The sequence below is a fragment of the Chelmon rostratus genome, chromosome 4 (genome assembly GCF_017976325.1).
Source record: "Chelmon rostratus isolate fCheRos1 chromosome 4, fCheRos1.pri, whole genome shotgun sequence".
NCBI classification, from domain to species: domain Eukaryota; kingdom Metazoa; phylum Chordata; class Actinopteri; order Chaetodontiformes; family Chaetodontidae; genus Chelmon; species Chelmon rostratus.
This window is the reverse complement of record NC_055661.1, coordinates 10,909,426-10,926,136: the sequence shown is the minus strand read 5'-3', so window position 1 is coordinate 10,926,136 and position 16,711 is coordinate 10,909,426. Positions and strand designations below refer to the sequence as shown.

Sequence of the window (16,711 nt, the reverse complement as noted above, 5' to 3'; positions counted from 1 at the left end):
AACACACCAACAAAGTATATACCCATTGTCCTTCAACCCCACCATACACTCCCTGGATTTTGATTTATCTGCTTATATTCCCATTTAACGAAAAGTGACAAATGGCTGCCCATCCCATACACCATATGTTCCACAGTGGGCACGTAACTTTTTATTTGTGCTTACAGAAGCTATATCATCCCCGCCTGTGCCCACTCATGTAGCCCTCTGAATTATCCACCCTATCAAAGCGCTGAACATCCACTTTCACAAAGGAACCGGCACGTGACGATGTCTAATGTGGCGTCTGCAGGCACCGCTCTCCTTAAAAACAGAGCATGTCAGTTAGAGGCCTGTTCCCCCTTGTGCTACTCACAAAGGCACAAAGGATTCTGCCACTGTGACAGACTGGATGCTTCACACAGCGCTTGTGTCTCTGAGCGAACGCGTGCATGTGTGTGTGTGTGTGTGTGTGTGTGTGTGTGTGTGTGTGTGTGTGTGTGCACGCTTCTTTTTGTGGTAGTGGCAGTTTCATGTTAAGTTTTCTTCCAGCTAGAGACAGAGAGAGAGACAGGCTTCATCACTGCTCAGTTCTAAAAATAAGAACCCAATATGTTCTTGTTTTACTGTTGTTCCGTTCCTATTTTCTAAAAGACAATAAGTTAGTTATATATTTATTTTACAGTGACTACCACACCCCGTTGTCAAAAAACTCAATATGTTTCAGTTATATTTATAGTGACAAGCCTCTACTGTGACAAGCAATCATATTCTTGAGAACCACAATACATCTTCTGAGTTTTAAAGCCACAAACCTGCCCTCCTTCTTTAAAAACTATGTATTTTGTTGACAGGTTTTACTGTGTTGTATTGCATTATCTAACATATAATATGTCTTAGTGACAAGTCATCAAACTATACTATTGTAAAGAAATCCAAGTTTGCAGGAGCTATGTATCAACATTTCTTAACCTTGATTTTTTGGCAACAACACAAGCAATGGAGAAAGCTGTAAATTGCTCAAATGTGCGAGGATTTACAGGCCTTTTTCAGCATCGGAGAAGCTGAGATAGAAGGTTTCTACAGGATATGCTATTTTTTCCAACAGTGACGAGCATGTCCTCTTTCATCAAGTGAAATCATGACACCACAAATTTTCTAGGTCAAGGCTGTTAACGACAGATGCGAGAGCGGGATGAGAGGAGAGGTGAAGTCAGAGGATCGGGGAGGAACGAAAGAGAGGAAAAAATACAAAGTCTGGGGAGCGAAAGTGCGTGCGTGCGCGTTTTGTGTGGGATGCTTGTTCAATAAGAAACTGTGACACAGATTAGTGCTCGTGTGTGACAGCTTGGTTGTTCGTTTTAACACGGCGGCCCTGCGTCTCTCTCCATTCACAACAACGGCGACGTGTCAGCAGTGAGAAAAGCAACCTGATACCACAAGGCATTGGTTACACCCTGCACACATCTGATACTAAAGATCCGCTGCTGTGACGCCGCACTGCTTTGTGGGCACGCTTGGCCTGAAAACGTCTACATTGTGTTTCCCATTGCGGGATGGATGAAAGTTTTTAAATCTGTGCCCATGCAGCTCATTTATCTGTTTACCTGTTGTCAGGTAGTCTATTGTTCATGCTAGCTGCTGGTGCTTTGGGTTGGTGACACATCTAGCAGATGCTGAGCAGCGTTAGCATTCATTCAGAGCCATGGTCGATGACTGTAAGTGCAATATTCACTCTCCTGCATTACTACTTATATGAATTGATACTGAAAGTTATATTGAGATACATGTGAAATACTTACAGGCTTACACAGCAATAGGTGTTATCCACAAAGACACTATACTCTACAGCTGCAGCCTTTATTATATGAGCTATCCAACATGTGATTGCAACGTTTTGTGGATCTTAGTTAATTTGTTGTTCTTCAGAGAACTCACACAGTACGGATTCATGATAAATTAGCAATAAGATCAATCATGTTATTATAAGTACATTACACTGTATGCCTAGTTATATGATGTGAACAAACTTCATAAAATTTAGCTTCAGTTCACTTGAACTGCTTTATTCACAATCATCTGTGCGCCACAGTCTGCTATTTGAGCAGCGATGGAGGCTCACGACTTACCTCTCTTGGTGAAAGGAGTTAAAATGTGCATAAATAAAAGAGAAGCTGACAGTAGCTGAACCAAAAATACTTTAAGAGGCAAAGCGCCTAATTTAGCAGCAAGGAACCAGAGAGCAAAAGCTGAACACCACAAAGAGTAATTCAGCAACCTCAAGTGGAACTTTCACATCGGGATATTTTATCACCAAGATTGTGCTCATGACAAAAACACGCCTTTATTGAAAACAGCGTCAAATAGTAAAAAGGAAGATGGGAACAAAGCCAGCAGACTGCCATGAGGAAGCTGTAAGATTTGTCAACGCAGGCCCTTAAAGTAGTCAAATAAATGTATAGAGGGAGACAAAACTGGAAAGAACTGTGGAATAACCTCTTAATTGCCCCAAAAGTTCAACTAATTTCTTTGAGCCCCCTTTCCTGTTCATCATCAACACCAATACACTGACAGGTTGCAGGTTGGCCTTTCCCAGAACTGGTACATATGGTGGCATGCCCAAGTACTGAAATCCCTGCTGTGTGTGAAAGCAAATAAACAGAGATTAGCTATTAATACACTAGGACGGAGAGCCCCTTGTGTCTAATTTGTTTTGTGCCGCACACAGAGGAGGAGAAATCAAGAAGGAAATTAATACCAGTATTAGCAGGACAGCTTAGCAGAGGATGAGGGGCTGATAAACGTGATATGGCAGAACCTACAGTTCTTTCAGATACTGTGAGCAGAAACCTAAGACATGACTTATATGTGGTGGATAATGCAGTTTCGTGGTTAAACAGTCAAACTTACATCAGGACATCAGGTAAAAAGGTATGCTTTACTGACAGGTTTTAAAGGGGCATTCCACCAAACTGACTCATTGAAATCAGCCTGTCAAAACAGTTGCATGATGTCTTCTGGGGTTGTAGTTTTTTGAGCTTGAAGAAAAATGTACAGCACAAAGCCTGCAATATAAACTGGAGGTGTGGAGTTTGAAAGACATGGGCATTGCCAGCCAGAGAGGGTCTCGCACACTCACAAGGATACATAAAGAAAAAAGGCTTTTTTGCAGGTGAGATAAACAGCGATAAGCCTATCTTACTCGGATGTACATGAAAACATCCTGGCAGGTCCAGTATTATCATTGTTCGTACTTACATGGGTGAATGAAAGTAAGAAATCGATCAGATGTTTGATATGATCCAATAAACTTAAACAACAATAGCTATGTAAAGTATAACATGCAGTTTATTTAGACTGTATTTACAGTAAAGTTGGAGTGGAGCCGCTTTTAATTGAGTAAATCAATCATAATAAATCATTTAGTGTTTTCTTCAAACTGCACCTAAAACAGTTTCCACATGTTTGTTCCACTCTGCTTAAAAATGCCCCCAAAACCAAACTCTTTAATTTATGACATGATGGTGTCACGCTTTTGTAGCAGGATTGTAATTTTGTCCACAACATCCACAGCTCCTTGTGTAAATCTACTGTTGTTGCATACTTATGTCTATTTTTTGCTGATACAGTGTGTTTTTGAACTGCTGAGCAGACTCTTTTAAGACAACAGGGTCAGCCCATTAGCCACTACTGCAGATTGATGTTGAATGTGGAAATTATCGGGTGAGACTTTGCAGGCTGTGCACAGGCCAAAGTGTAGCTGCAGGGAACTGCGTGCAGATAAGAGCGGTTCGGAGACACTAGAGGGTAATACTGAGCCTAGTGGAGCTCCTGTGGGCCTAATGCAGGAAAGCATTTTTGACAGGAGCTAAAATTTGATAAGAATAATGACTTGCTTTCATTCTTTCTTCTTATGGCCCAAGCCAGCTTTCTGGCTTTGTGTTTAGCTGGTCGTCCAAGTGTTTAATTCTAATTACATCATTTCCTGTTGAGAGGTAAATGATCGCCTGGGTTACGTGTGTGGACGAGTTTTTAGATTTTTCAGAGCTGTGTGCTCTGTCTCATAATTGTCTTCATAATTGATTTTGGGGGCTTGTGAGGTTGAATTCAAAGAAAAGCTGCTCGGCGTCAGTGCTGCAGAGTTTATATTTGTGTGCGTATGAGAGTGTACGCACGTATCTGTACAGCCTATGTATGTTTGATTTGTGCGAGTGCACATCTGCATCTGAATGTGTGTGCTCTTGACTTAGCTGTCCTTCCGTGACACTGTGTCATTCCACTTCAACGCCTGATTGGTCAACGACTGTCTCTGCGGGCGGTATGACGTCTTTCACTCCAGGAGGGCTTTTAGCGTGTGTTTGGCTTGTGTGTACGTGCACGTCTGCATGTTATTTTGGTGTGCTCCCTTAACCACGAGCATGATGCTCCGAGGCGTACTTTCTTTCTTTTGCTCTCAGGCATAAACACATATAGTATGTACAGGGCACACACACAGAGACACACACATACAGAGGCATATAAATCACACAATTTGTGCCTTTGAACAATTGACTAATCTGGTTTGAACACACTTGGCTAATTAGGACAAGATGAACCGACCTCACTTGCTGTTTGACCACCTGCGCTTATACATTACACACGCACACACACACATAGAAAGAGGAGTAGGCAGAAAAACAGTAAAATTACTTCTAATTCAGCGTCTGCGATAGAAATACTTTTATTTCTCCCTCGCTGGCCACAACAAGGATTTAACAGCCTCTTTGATGGCTACAATATCGCAGAGATTTACCTGCTGTTTCCTCTGCCATAAAATGACACTGGTTCCATTCAGTGGTGCGTTCGGTGTGTGCTGGTTGAGGACGTGCACCACTGCAGGGGGGAGGTGGGTGCAATGTGATCACAGCCTCCAATATGTCAAAAGTAATTAGGCTGATCGGAGAATATGGCGTATTATGCGCAGAGAGGTGTGTGCTGTGCGCTGTTAATTAGACTGATGGGTAGATGCACTCTAATAAGCCCAGCATAGACTTCCTCTCTTTAAAACTGGGAATTCACAAGGCACCTTGGCTGTTATGATTTGGTTATGTTGTTCCTCGACTCCAGGACAAGCACTTTGTAGCTGTACAAAGATATGACGAGTATTTAAACAGTTAGGCATAATAATTTTAAGAATCAGTGGGGGGTTTTTTTGGGCAAAAGATTAAACATTTGCTGATTCAAGCTTCTCAGATGTGAGGATTTGATGCTTTTCTTTGTCAAATATGATAGAAAATGAAATATCTTTGGGTTTTGGACCAGGATGTTACCTTGTGCTTTGGATAGTTGTGATTACAATTTTCTGGACTAAACATTTCATCTTTATTTCCATGTTATATGTTTGAAACCTCTATATTTTATGTTTTATGTTGTGCTGCATAGTAAGGACACTTCAGTGATTTTAATCTCAGTTAGACCCTCTCCTGGTTAAAGAGAATTAATTGAGAAAAAGCTTGGCAGGTTAACCGATGATGAAAATGATCATTAGCCTCAGCCCTAATGAAGCGAGAAAGATGATCAGACACGTGGAAGAATTTCATTTTTTGTCTTATTTATATTTATTGCATGTAATATAAGAAGTTAGATATAAAAGACATTTGCCTTTGCCACATTACTCTCCCAGCACTTGCTCATAATCATCAAGCTGTGAGCAGGATGTAATAACATGAAATGATGAATCATAGAGGTCTTCCAAGAGTTCCTGGCATGATGGTTTAATCAATTTTCCATAAATGTATTAGCAGCAAAGTTTGTGCATTGTATGCTAAAATTGCCTGAGAACGTGCCTTCAACGCACTTTGAAGTAGAAATATGGTGGTATGGTGGAGTATGACAGTGCACAGCCATTGTTCTATTCTTTAAGCAAAGCCCTGAATCAAATCCCTTCTTGCAAGACTTTGCTGGAAGGTAGAGCTTGTAAGACTACATGAGCTGTTCCAACATCTCTTCTGTCAACATTGTGGCTTTCTCTCTATATTACTATTTTTTCTTTTTAGCCTCATTTTTTTTTTTCGCAAACTTCAAAGACATCGGAGCAGGCAAAATATGCAAGGCAGAAATAAACTGGGTCTATATTCTGCAGTGGATCATTTTTTTTGAAAATCTTTGTTGACAACATGCCACTAAACGCACTGAAGCTACAAATTAGATAGTGACAATTGTCACCGTTTGAATAAGCTTTGGTCCAAGATTTTGATAGTCGAGTACATTTTCCCGTGACAAGCATTTCATTTTCCCAAACGACCTTCACTCCCAAGGGAGAGCTGAAATACTGGGTTCTGCTGTAATTAGGCTAGTTCGCTGACAAAAAAAGGAGCACCCAAGGTAGAGGGGGAGATAAAAGACAGGGAGGTAGAGTGAAGGAGAGGATGAAGCTGGAGAGGGTGTGAGGAGGAGGAGGAGGAGGAGGAGGGGAGATAATGAGAGGCAGGGTGACAGAATGAAAGAGTGCAAGAGGAGGAGAGCATGTCAAGAATCAAGGGGAGTTGTTTGCCCGCGGCTGCCTCATGGTGCGATGTCGTCAAATCTTCTCACCAAGTTTTATTACAAAGGACTCTATGTTAGGGTCTGTGTTGTCAGCATGCCAACTAACCTATGTCAGCTCGAGGGTCTCAGCGTGTCCACTCGCTGCACTGTGTGGCTGATAAAAACAGCAGTTCGTTCAAGAAACGTAGGAGAGCCGAGAAACTGCCTGAGCAAAAATTCTATTGAAGAAACAATAATGTGAGTAAAGTCATCATTTCATTATGAAGAACTGCACAGGCACTCATGAAGAACCTGAACCTAAAACAACAAAGAGGATTGTTTCAATAAGCTCTTAAAATATTTGCTCACTTTGCTTAACAAGGTGGTGGCCAAATATATTTCTTTTTTCAGTCTGTAGTTACATGGAAGTAGCGTGCCATGCAGATTTTTAGATCTTCATCTAAATGAATCCTTTTTCCCTTGTCTGCACTACTACTACCAGCAATATGCAATGAAAAGTGTCTTCTTCCATAACTCTGTCATCCTTAATTATTGATAGCTTTTCTTTCCACTCACTGTATTGTGCTAACATTAACATGCATGGACATGTTAATGTCTTTTTTTTCTCCCAGTCTGCCTGGATTTGGACTTACCAGACAGAAAGATGCTTAAAATAGTTCTTAGGGCTCCGCATATGGCAATTTGTCACTATTAACACAATGGATCTATAATATCAAGTGACATGTTTTTACAATGAATGCCCCATCTGGGCTTTGGCTTTCAAGTACCTTTGATGATGAGTTGTTTTATATATATAAATATATATATTTAGCTTTCAGGCATCTTTGTTGCCATCGGAGAGAGCACAATTAGCTTTGTGATGTACAGTACTGTGTCAGTGTGCCACCCAGCTGTGGTTTAATGAAAGTGTCATGTTAGTATGTGAGGTAACTGTAGCTGATAGAGAGCTGATAGTTAGTGGCATTTTGGGAACCCAGATCAGCTGAGTTCTACCAAAATTCATTCACATAATAGAGTTGTCTATTTAGTAACTGACTGATTTCACCTGTATGTAATTATTATTTAATTAATGCTAGATTAATGTGATTGCTTATTTCAGTAATGATAGGCCTGAGTTACTACAATTTCAAATTGAAAAGTCTATGTTTAACATCCTCAAGCAAGGTGGCCAATATGTTTAAATTTTGTAGCATAGTATTGATTTTATTTTAATACAGACCTACTGCATTTTCTGTAATATTGACTGAGAAATTTTCAGTGTATAGAATAAAGGAAGTTGCTATATATAGCAGTTGACAGCAGTCCGGTGGTATACACACATAAATGCAAAAGGCTTGGCATTCAGCTATCTGTTATTAAACTGAATAGAAAAATGTCTGATAGATGATGCATGTTGTTGTATAGATGTTTCTGCTGCTGGTAACTGCATCTGTTGCGAACTGTTATAACTGCTGCTAAGATAACTTTTAATTATGGCTAACTGGTGTTGCTCTAGTTAACTGCTAATGCTGCTGCTAACTGTTGCTAACTGGTGTTGCTTTTGTTAACTGCTAATGCTAACTGTTTTCTGTAGTTAACTGTTAATGATTCTACTAATGCTGCGGCTAACTGTTTTCTGTTGCTACGTGATATTGCTCTTGCTAATTGTTAGTGCTACTGCTGTTTTCTGTGGCTAGCTGTTAATGTTTCTGCTAACTGCTAATGCTGCTGCCATTTGTTTTCTGTGGCTAACTGTTAATGCTTTTGCTAACTGCTAATGCTGCTACCTTCAAATGGCGCCAGCTACTCTCTGTTTTTAACTGCTATTACTGTTTCTAACTGCTATTTTCAGGCCAGAAGCCATACAATCTTATTCATGAGGTATAGGGAATGGGAATAACTTCAATAGCAAATTAGCCATCTCTTGAGGATACCAACAGTCACCTGTCACCACTCATCTATCTAGGTAGTCTAACCTGTACAACTTGGAGTAGCTCAGTTAGCTTAAATTTCAACATGATGACAAATCACCAGTGATGGTGAGAGATAATGACAGTATGCTATCCTCCAAAAGTGCCGGCGCCACCCCAGAATGCGCCTCGATTCCCATTCCCTAATTGATAATATAATTACTATTTCTAGGTTATAACAGGATTTCAGCATACTATTTCATTATATTCTGTAGTAAGTGATATGGTCACACTGTGACACAGATAACACTGAATGAATCTCCTCTGAGCATAGCTGTAATCTGTTATGTAAAGTTTTATAAAAAGCAGACAACAATGACGTTATTTTAAACTGGATTACCTTTGTTTTCATTGTGTCACATCATTGTTACTTTTGTTTATACCGTGTTAGCATAACCAGAGGCCTGGGTTATTAGTGGCCATTGTCTCTTTCATCATGGGGGTGGAAAGAAGAGAGGGAGAAGCATTGCACAAAAGGTGTAAAGTGTAATTTTATGAATATGAATGACATGCATCACTATGCAGTACTAAAGTTGGCATCTGACCTGACTATTAATTAAACTCATACCTGTCCTCTTCCTGCAGCTCCATCTTTTCACATGTCTCTCTGTCTCTCTCTCTTTTTGTCTGACAGAGACAGTGATGGATACAAGGACAGCGACAGCTGAGCTTGGCTGGATATCGTTCCCTGCCAATGGAGTAAGAACAATGTGCAAAGGTGTACTCTGTGTGTGTGTGTGTGTGTGTGTGTGTGTGTACCCTTGGGGAAAGCAGTTTGAGTACACTTTACAGTGCTCCATTAACAAGTCTGTCAAAATCTTAATTACAGTTGCAAGGTGACACCAATTAACCGCTACTGATGCAGAATAGAATGGATTCCAATAGAGCAGACAGGGGTACCACACAAGAGTCCACAATGGACCAATGAATAGAAAAAAATAAAATTAGATATAATATAATAGAATAAAATAGAATAGGTCCCTTCACTTTTAGTCTTGAACTCCTTGGATTTTTTAAAATGCTGGCTTGGCTACTAGCCGGTCACAATGGTCTGCTGTGTGTGTGTGTGTGTGTGTGTGTGTGTGTGTGTGTGTGTGTGTGTTTGAGGTGAATGGCTCTAATTGTGATGAATGGTTGTCCCTGCTCACAAAAGAACAAGGTAGAGGAGAGAAAAAAGCGAATGAGGGAGGGGAGTGGGAAGTAGGAAAAGAGAGAGAGACAAAATGGAAGGGAGGGAAAGAGAAAGTTTAATTTGTGTCAAGTCTTGGTAAACCCATTAATCATTTTAGCCTCTCTTTTCCCCTCTTCCTCTGCTTCCTCCCCTCTCACCCATACCCCCTGCCCCTTCCTCACACACACACACACACACACACACACATTCCACAGTGGGAGGAGGTGAGCGGCTATGATGAGAACCTCAACACCATCAGGACGTACCAGGTGTGCAATGTGTTTGAGCCCAGCCAGAACAACTGGCTCCTCACCACTTACATTGACAGGCGGGCGGCACAACGGATCTACGTGGAGATCCGCTTCACCGTACGTGACTGTGCGTCCATCCCCAGCGTCCTGGGCTCCTGCAAAGAGACGTTCAACCTGTACTACCTGGAAACTGACAGGACCGTGTCAGAGGGCATCAAAGGGGTGGAGTACTGGGCCAATGCCCCTTTTCTTAAGGTAATGGTCCAGGCACGAGAGAGTGTGAAGCGTGAAGAGCTGCTGGTTCTGGGAGTGTTGTCACAGTGTAAATTAGCATTTCAAATGTAAAATTTGATGATAATCTCAATGTTTCTCAACACAGAGACCCTAATTCTGGGCTATGTTATGGACATCAGCTCAGTTTAATTTCTGATATTAGTTGTAATTTGGTCTGATGAATGTGAGTGATGCAGTACAAATGAGTCCATTCAGTTTACTACTCCGGAGAAAATGCAGGCCAGCATCTGGATATCTGACATTGGTGCACATTCATTATATCATCACTGTCCAGTGAAAACCATGTATCACGTATTATGTATTAGATTATCTGAAAAGAAAAGCTCTAATTTCTTCGCTTTATTAGAATTTAACTCTTAATAATTTAATTTGTTTTCCTTATTGCCTTTTGACTTCTTTCCTAAAAATGTCACAGTCTTACATGTTTGATTCATCAACATAAACAGTGTGAAACTACACTCAAAAACTGTTCATTGAAATGCTGCAGAGTGTTGGAAATGTCCCAGTTGCCACCATTGAGGCCCATTGGGGGGTAATTGCAAATTATAACATAATAAAATGATACGGTATGTGGTCCACAGCAGATTCAAACATTACTGAGTAAATCTGAAATTAGTACCAAAATTTTCCATTCTATAAAGAACAGGGACAACCTTACAAAATTTGTTCATTTATCAATTTCTTTCTGTCTCTCCTCTTTCTTCTTCTTTCCTATCCATCTCTGTGTCTGTACCTCACTGTAAGGTGGACACCATCGCTGCAGATGAGAGTTTCTCCCAGGTTGATTTTGGGGGAAGGCTAATGAAGGTTAACACAGAAGTTCGGAGTTTCGGCCCGCTGTCCAAAGGCAGAGGGTTCCATTTAGCCTTTCAGGATCTGGGAGCTTGCATGTCCCTTCTGGCTGTCAGAGTATTCTACAAGAAATGTCCCAGCATTGTGCAGAACTTTGCATTTTTCCCAGAGGTATGGACCAAAACTGAAAACTGTGGCGTGTTTTTTATCCGGCTTTAGTGCAGCTGTTGTCTAACATGTAAATTTTTATGATTCTGATTCTGTGCAGACACTGACTGGAGCAGAGTCCACCTCATTAGTTATTGCTAGGGGAAGCTGTATCCCCAACGCTGAGGAAGTAGACGTGCCCATAAAGCTCTACTGTAACGGAGATGGAGAGTGGATGGTACCCATCGGCAGCTGCAGCTGCAAGGCGGGTTATGAACCAGACAATGGCAATGTGTGTCGAGGTAAATCTGTGCATTAATGAGGCTTGCTAGTTCAAACTGTGCTCGTAAAAAATGAAGAAAAAAGGAAAACAGCCACAAATGCTGCAATGCATCACAACATATGAGAGATCATATCATGTAGGCTAAATTAATTATCATTTTTCAAACATGATCCACAGCAAACACTGTTGCATGCTGCACACAAATTTCAACAAGCCAGCATGACAGCAAATCAATATCCAGCAAACATGCTTCTAATAGTCAAACAGAGCAACCATGCTATTGCAGCAGGAGAGAAGCACACAGCAAAAAGGTAGCACCAAGCATGCTAGAATCAAACAAATTAGTTTTTTACATTTTTATATGTGTGTGCATGCTACAAATATGGCATGGAAAGCATGTTTTGAACACAATGTGTGCATATCAGTACTCTAATACCTGGTTTTCATTTACTGCGAGAAATGTGCCATATTTAAGTCCTGGCTTGGGCTGCAAAACAGCACCATAGCTATACTGCTGTATGCTGACTCAATTCTGGAAGAAAATGCAAATGATTTATTGTGTGCAAGAGAGCAAAGTATGTCAATTCTTGCAGTCGTAGCTGAATAATAACATGCATGTATACATTTTCTGGTGTATTTTTGCCCTGGGGTGCAGCTCCCGATGTTCCAAATGTTAATATTAGTAGAAACAGACTTGGGTGAACATGGCACAGAAATAGCTCCTCTTCCCTCAATGTTCCATATATCTCTACCTCTTTCACTTCCTTTTTATATCTGCCCTCCTTCCCCATTTCCTCTCTGAAGTAGTACCCATCATTTCGTATTCTCCCTGGAGAGTCTCGTCCGTTTTGTGTGTCTATATGTGTGTGTGTGGGGGGGCCATGCAAGCACGTGTGTGATGTATGTACATATGGTGAAATGATAAGTGAGGCCGCTTCATCCCGCGTTAATTAGTTTAGTGTGTTCCAGCCAGATTAGTCTACTGAAAATTAGTCCTGAACTGTCAGAGTGTCTCAGAGAGATAGAGGGGTATCTGAAAGGAGGGAGGGAAAGAAGGAAGAAAGGAGGGAAGGAAGAAAGAAAGAAAGACAGGAGAGCCCTCTGGAGAGATGGACTGGCAAGAAACAAAAAAAAAAGAGTTAAAACAAAGGACAATCCAAGGACAGAAAGTTAAAAACTGTGACAGATAAAAGAGATAGAGAGCAAAGGCGGGTCTGATGAATAGTATTCTATCTGTCTCCTGTGAAATACATTAAATGCACTGACTGAAATCAGCTTAGGCTTTGGTGTCAGTGTCTCTTGCACAGAAATACTTTTTCTTCATATAATACTTGAGTGGGTCGAAGGTAAGCCAGACACGACTCATGGGAGACAGTGATTAAGTCTGACAATACTGCAGTAATCTTGACTGCCATTGCAGAAAGAATTAAGGTGCAGTTTGGAATTATTATGTTCCCAGCCTGTTGCTCAGGATCTCTTAAAAATATTGTGCTCCTGTAAATTTTTCCCTTGAAATTTATGACGATATGAATAACGTCACTATTCGTCATTATTTTTCTTTAAGGTTGAAATTCTCTAGTGAGAGTTTCACAACCTGAAAAATGACCAAGAATGGTATGAGTTGCAAACAGAATATCTTTTTATATAAAGACATTATACAAAAATAAACAAAAATGTTCAATCCTGTCAGCATAAATCGTTTTTTGATTGTCCTTTATGTTGATTGTCTTTTGCAAGCATGGTTAATGCATCAACAGCAGGAAATACAAACTGATCTCACAGTTTGTTGCGGAGGTGTTTCTCTGAGAGCCTGGCTGCTCCTTCCTGGGGATGGGTCTAAATACCGTGCTTGCACTCTGTGTGCATTATTTAATGGTGGTGCTTCAGGTGATTCATTTACATGATCTGTTTCATGTCAGACATTAAGTAACATTACTGTCTCATCCATTGTCTCATCCACTGTGTGCCCAAAGTATCTCCACAACATCAACTTCTTGCTACTTAATTTATCCACAGCAGCTCCTCACATGTTGTGCTGGAGCTCTCTGTGTTGACATGAAATCATTTTCTCAAAGGGAGCGCTTGTCTCTCTCATCCAACTGTCCAACTTCAGACAGCAAAGCACTAGCATGTAGTGTTTTAGCTAACTCAACCAACCATGCTGTGCCTCTTTGGCCTATTTTGTTCCTGGGTTGGGTTTGGGTTGTTTGTATGTTGTCAAAAAATGTAATTCTGGACATGATACTGAAGTTTCTAATTTTCTGAATGAGAAATGTTTCTGTCATGGTCTGTGTTTGTGTTGTTCCTATTGTCCAACTCTAGTAGAAAGTCTGATTGGATGCAGACCAAAGACATGCTCAGTCAACTTGACAGTTTCTGCAATGCCGCGTCTACCTACACCTGCCTCTTATGTTTCATTCGGAGCTTTTGCACCTAAACTGTGATTTGAGATGTCACAGGGCAGGTCCCGTCTGTCTCCACTGAACTGCCGTCTTTTTGGTCTGCTCTTCTGCCAATCAGCTGATAATGACTTGGCAGGGAACTGGACTCACTATTAGAACAGATGGTTGTCTTTTGTGCGTGTGTGTGTGTGTGTGTGTGCGTGTGTGCGTGCATATTTGTGTGTGTTATTTGTGTGTGTTTGTGTGTGTCAGGGCACAGAGATTGTGTTTATTTTGCACCAAACCAGCATATTGTGCAAACCATCCGGCAAACTGGATCAACATCAAGGTACTGTGTACTGTAAACAGATATTCAATTGGACCATTTCTTCAAATGCATCACACTACAAATGTAAGCAATAGCACTGAATATACACAAACCACCCCTGCTGTGGACCCCAACAATGCTCTAAGAGTTTTTAAAACCTGCAGGGTTTTAACACACACAAACACGCACGCACACACACACACGCACACACACACACACACACACACACACACAGAAAGAGAGAGAGAGAGACACTCACGCATGCAAATTTTTAATAATTGATCAGTAAGCCTGTATGCCTACTTTAGACAATTGTCATCTGCATGGTCGCTGTGTGACTCCACACAGCTGGATAAAGGCACTTAGGGAAACAGAGGAATAATCTTTCTTTCTTTCTTTCTTTCTTTCTTTCTGTACTTTCCTATCTTTTTCTTTCTCTTTGTGTCTCCTTGTTCGTTCGGAGTTTTTTTCCATTTACATGATGAATTTTCTGGCCTGTGAGCTGCGTTAGTTCATCCTCAAAGCCATTTTCACCTTTGTCCACTGTATCTACAGCAAATTAGGTACATAACATTATGAAAATTACAGTAAAGACATCTATACTACATATTTTTGTCCTGGGGTTTGCAGCTTTTCCATTCACTGATATTCAGTCTCTCAAATTTGACAGCTGAATAACAAATGTCCAACAATACTCTCTGAATGTTACTCTTGGACGATTTCAGTTTAAACTTAGGGACACCAATAAAGATAATATTAATGGGTTCATCAGTTTGTGTCAATGTAAGGTGGAAAAGTGACACTATATAGTGAAATTGTGTTACTTCGTATCATAGTGGAAGCAGATTACAACACGTAATCAAATTAAAATAAAAGCCCACTGTTGTCAAGACAACATTTTGGTCTATGTACTGTATATGAAGATATCACATAAATGACAAGTGTACACTTAACCAACATGCACATGCATATGTAGTGTTACTAGTTTAAAACCCTGAGACAGAAAGACAAAGAGAGAGAGAGAGAGAGAGACAGAGAGAGAGAGAGAGATAACTATACAGAGGTATCTAGAGATAATCGAGAGAGGGAGCAAGACTTGTTGCCATGGTGACACGACCCATGTGTATGAGCAAGGTTGTTGAATAAATGACCTTGACAAGCCAGATGTCTATCTGCTTATTCAAGCCATTCACAGACACACACAAAGAGCCATAATCCATTGACACTCCTGAAGAGACGGGAAAAGGTAGATGTCTGCATATGAAGAAACTGACTGACATAGAGAGTGAAGAAGGAGGGACAGGGTGTCTGTCATATGGAGACACTGAAGGAAACACTGGCAAAACTGTAGCTGAAGACATTCTGAATATGTGAGGAAGCATGATGTCAGTTTCAGGTTGTACTTTTCAGGTAGTATGGACACAGTACTTTGCAACAGGTTTAAAGGATTCAAGACTGTAAGGAGGGTAGCGTTGGCTGACTTGTTGTTTCCTCACTCGGTCTGTCATTCTGTTTCAGCCTCTTTGATCCAGTTGGATGTAAATTCCACCAGAGCCTCTGATACAGTCAGCCTTTCACTGCCGTTTACTCTTTTTTTTTCTTTTTTGGGGGGGGCATTTTTCTGTATTAAAGACAGAACACAGATGACAGAAATGAGGGCTATAGAGCTGCTGATTTCTGCCTGCAGTTAAACCAGGGACGTTGCAGTTCATGGTCGGCATCGTAACCCCACAGCCTTTTACTCTTAAACCTGCAAATTAATCGACCATCAAAGCAGTTAAGCAGTTAATTTTATACCCGTCAAAAGTTTGGACACACCTTCTCACTAAATGTTTTTTCTTTATCTTTATTACTTTCTACATTGTAGATTCATACTGAAGACATCAGAACCGATAGTGTGTGTGTGTGTGTGTGTGTCTGTATATATATATATATATATATATATATATATATATATATATACAGACAATATATATATATATACAGACACACACACCTGTAGAACCTTTATCGTTTCATTATACTTTGAGGCTATTGACTTGCTGTCACTTTCTCTCGTTTATTTCTTTGTGTAACGTTTGCATTTTCATAAGATAAGATAAGATAAAACTTTATTTATCTCCAGTTGGGGAAATTTGGGCATTACAGCAGAGGTAGAGACCATTAAAAAAAAAACAAAATACAAAATAAAAAGTAGACTATATATATGTTCATATTACACAAGCAAAATGGAATTTGACTATATAAAAGAACAATAAAATATGCAGGACAAAAAAATAAAAAATATGTAAAAAGTGTGTATTGCCCCAATAGCTGTAGAAAAAAAGAACAATGTAAGGTGCCTTCAGATTAAAAATAATAATAAATAATGTTACTACTATTGCTCAGAAGAATAAAATATACAAAACAGTAAATGCTATGTAATATTGCACGAAATGTAAAAGGAAATATGTAATATTGCACAAAAAGTATGGATATGAGCGTAATTTGTCAAACAACATCAACACAGTCTTATGTTAAGCGATGCTGGAGATGAATAATCTGTCAGCTGATGGAATGAAGGACCTGCGGTAGCGTTCCTTCTTATACACTGGATGCAGCAGTCTGTTAC

General features: G+C 40.2%; 1 protein-coding gene across 1 annotated transcript in view; it reads left to right on the top strand.

Annotated features, from left to right (window-relative positions):
* The window catches only part of LOC121605271 (ephrin type-B receptor 1-like), an 83,406-nt gene that overhangs the window by 21,068 nt on the left and 45,627 nt on the right, over positions 1 to 16,711 (top strand). The window contains exons 2-5 of the mRNA XM_041935133.1: positions 9,088 to 9,152; positions 9,840 to 10,130; positions 10,914 to 11,132; positions 11,230 to 11,410. Of these exons, the coding sequence (XP_041791067.1) occupies positions 9,088 to 9,152; positions 9,840 to 10,130; positions 10,914 to 11,132; positions 11,230 to 11,410 (756 nt within the window). The remainder of the gene's footprint in view (positions 1 to 9,087; positions 9,153 to 9,839; positions 10,131 to 10,913; positions 11,133 to 11,229; positions 11,411 to 16,711) is intronic.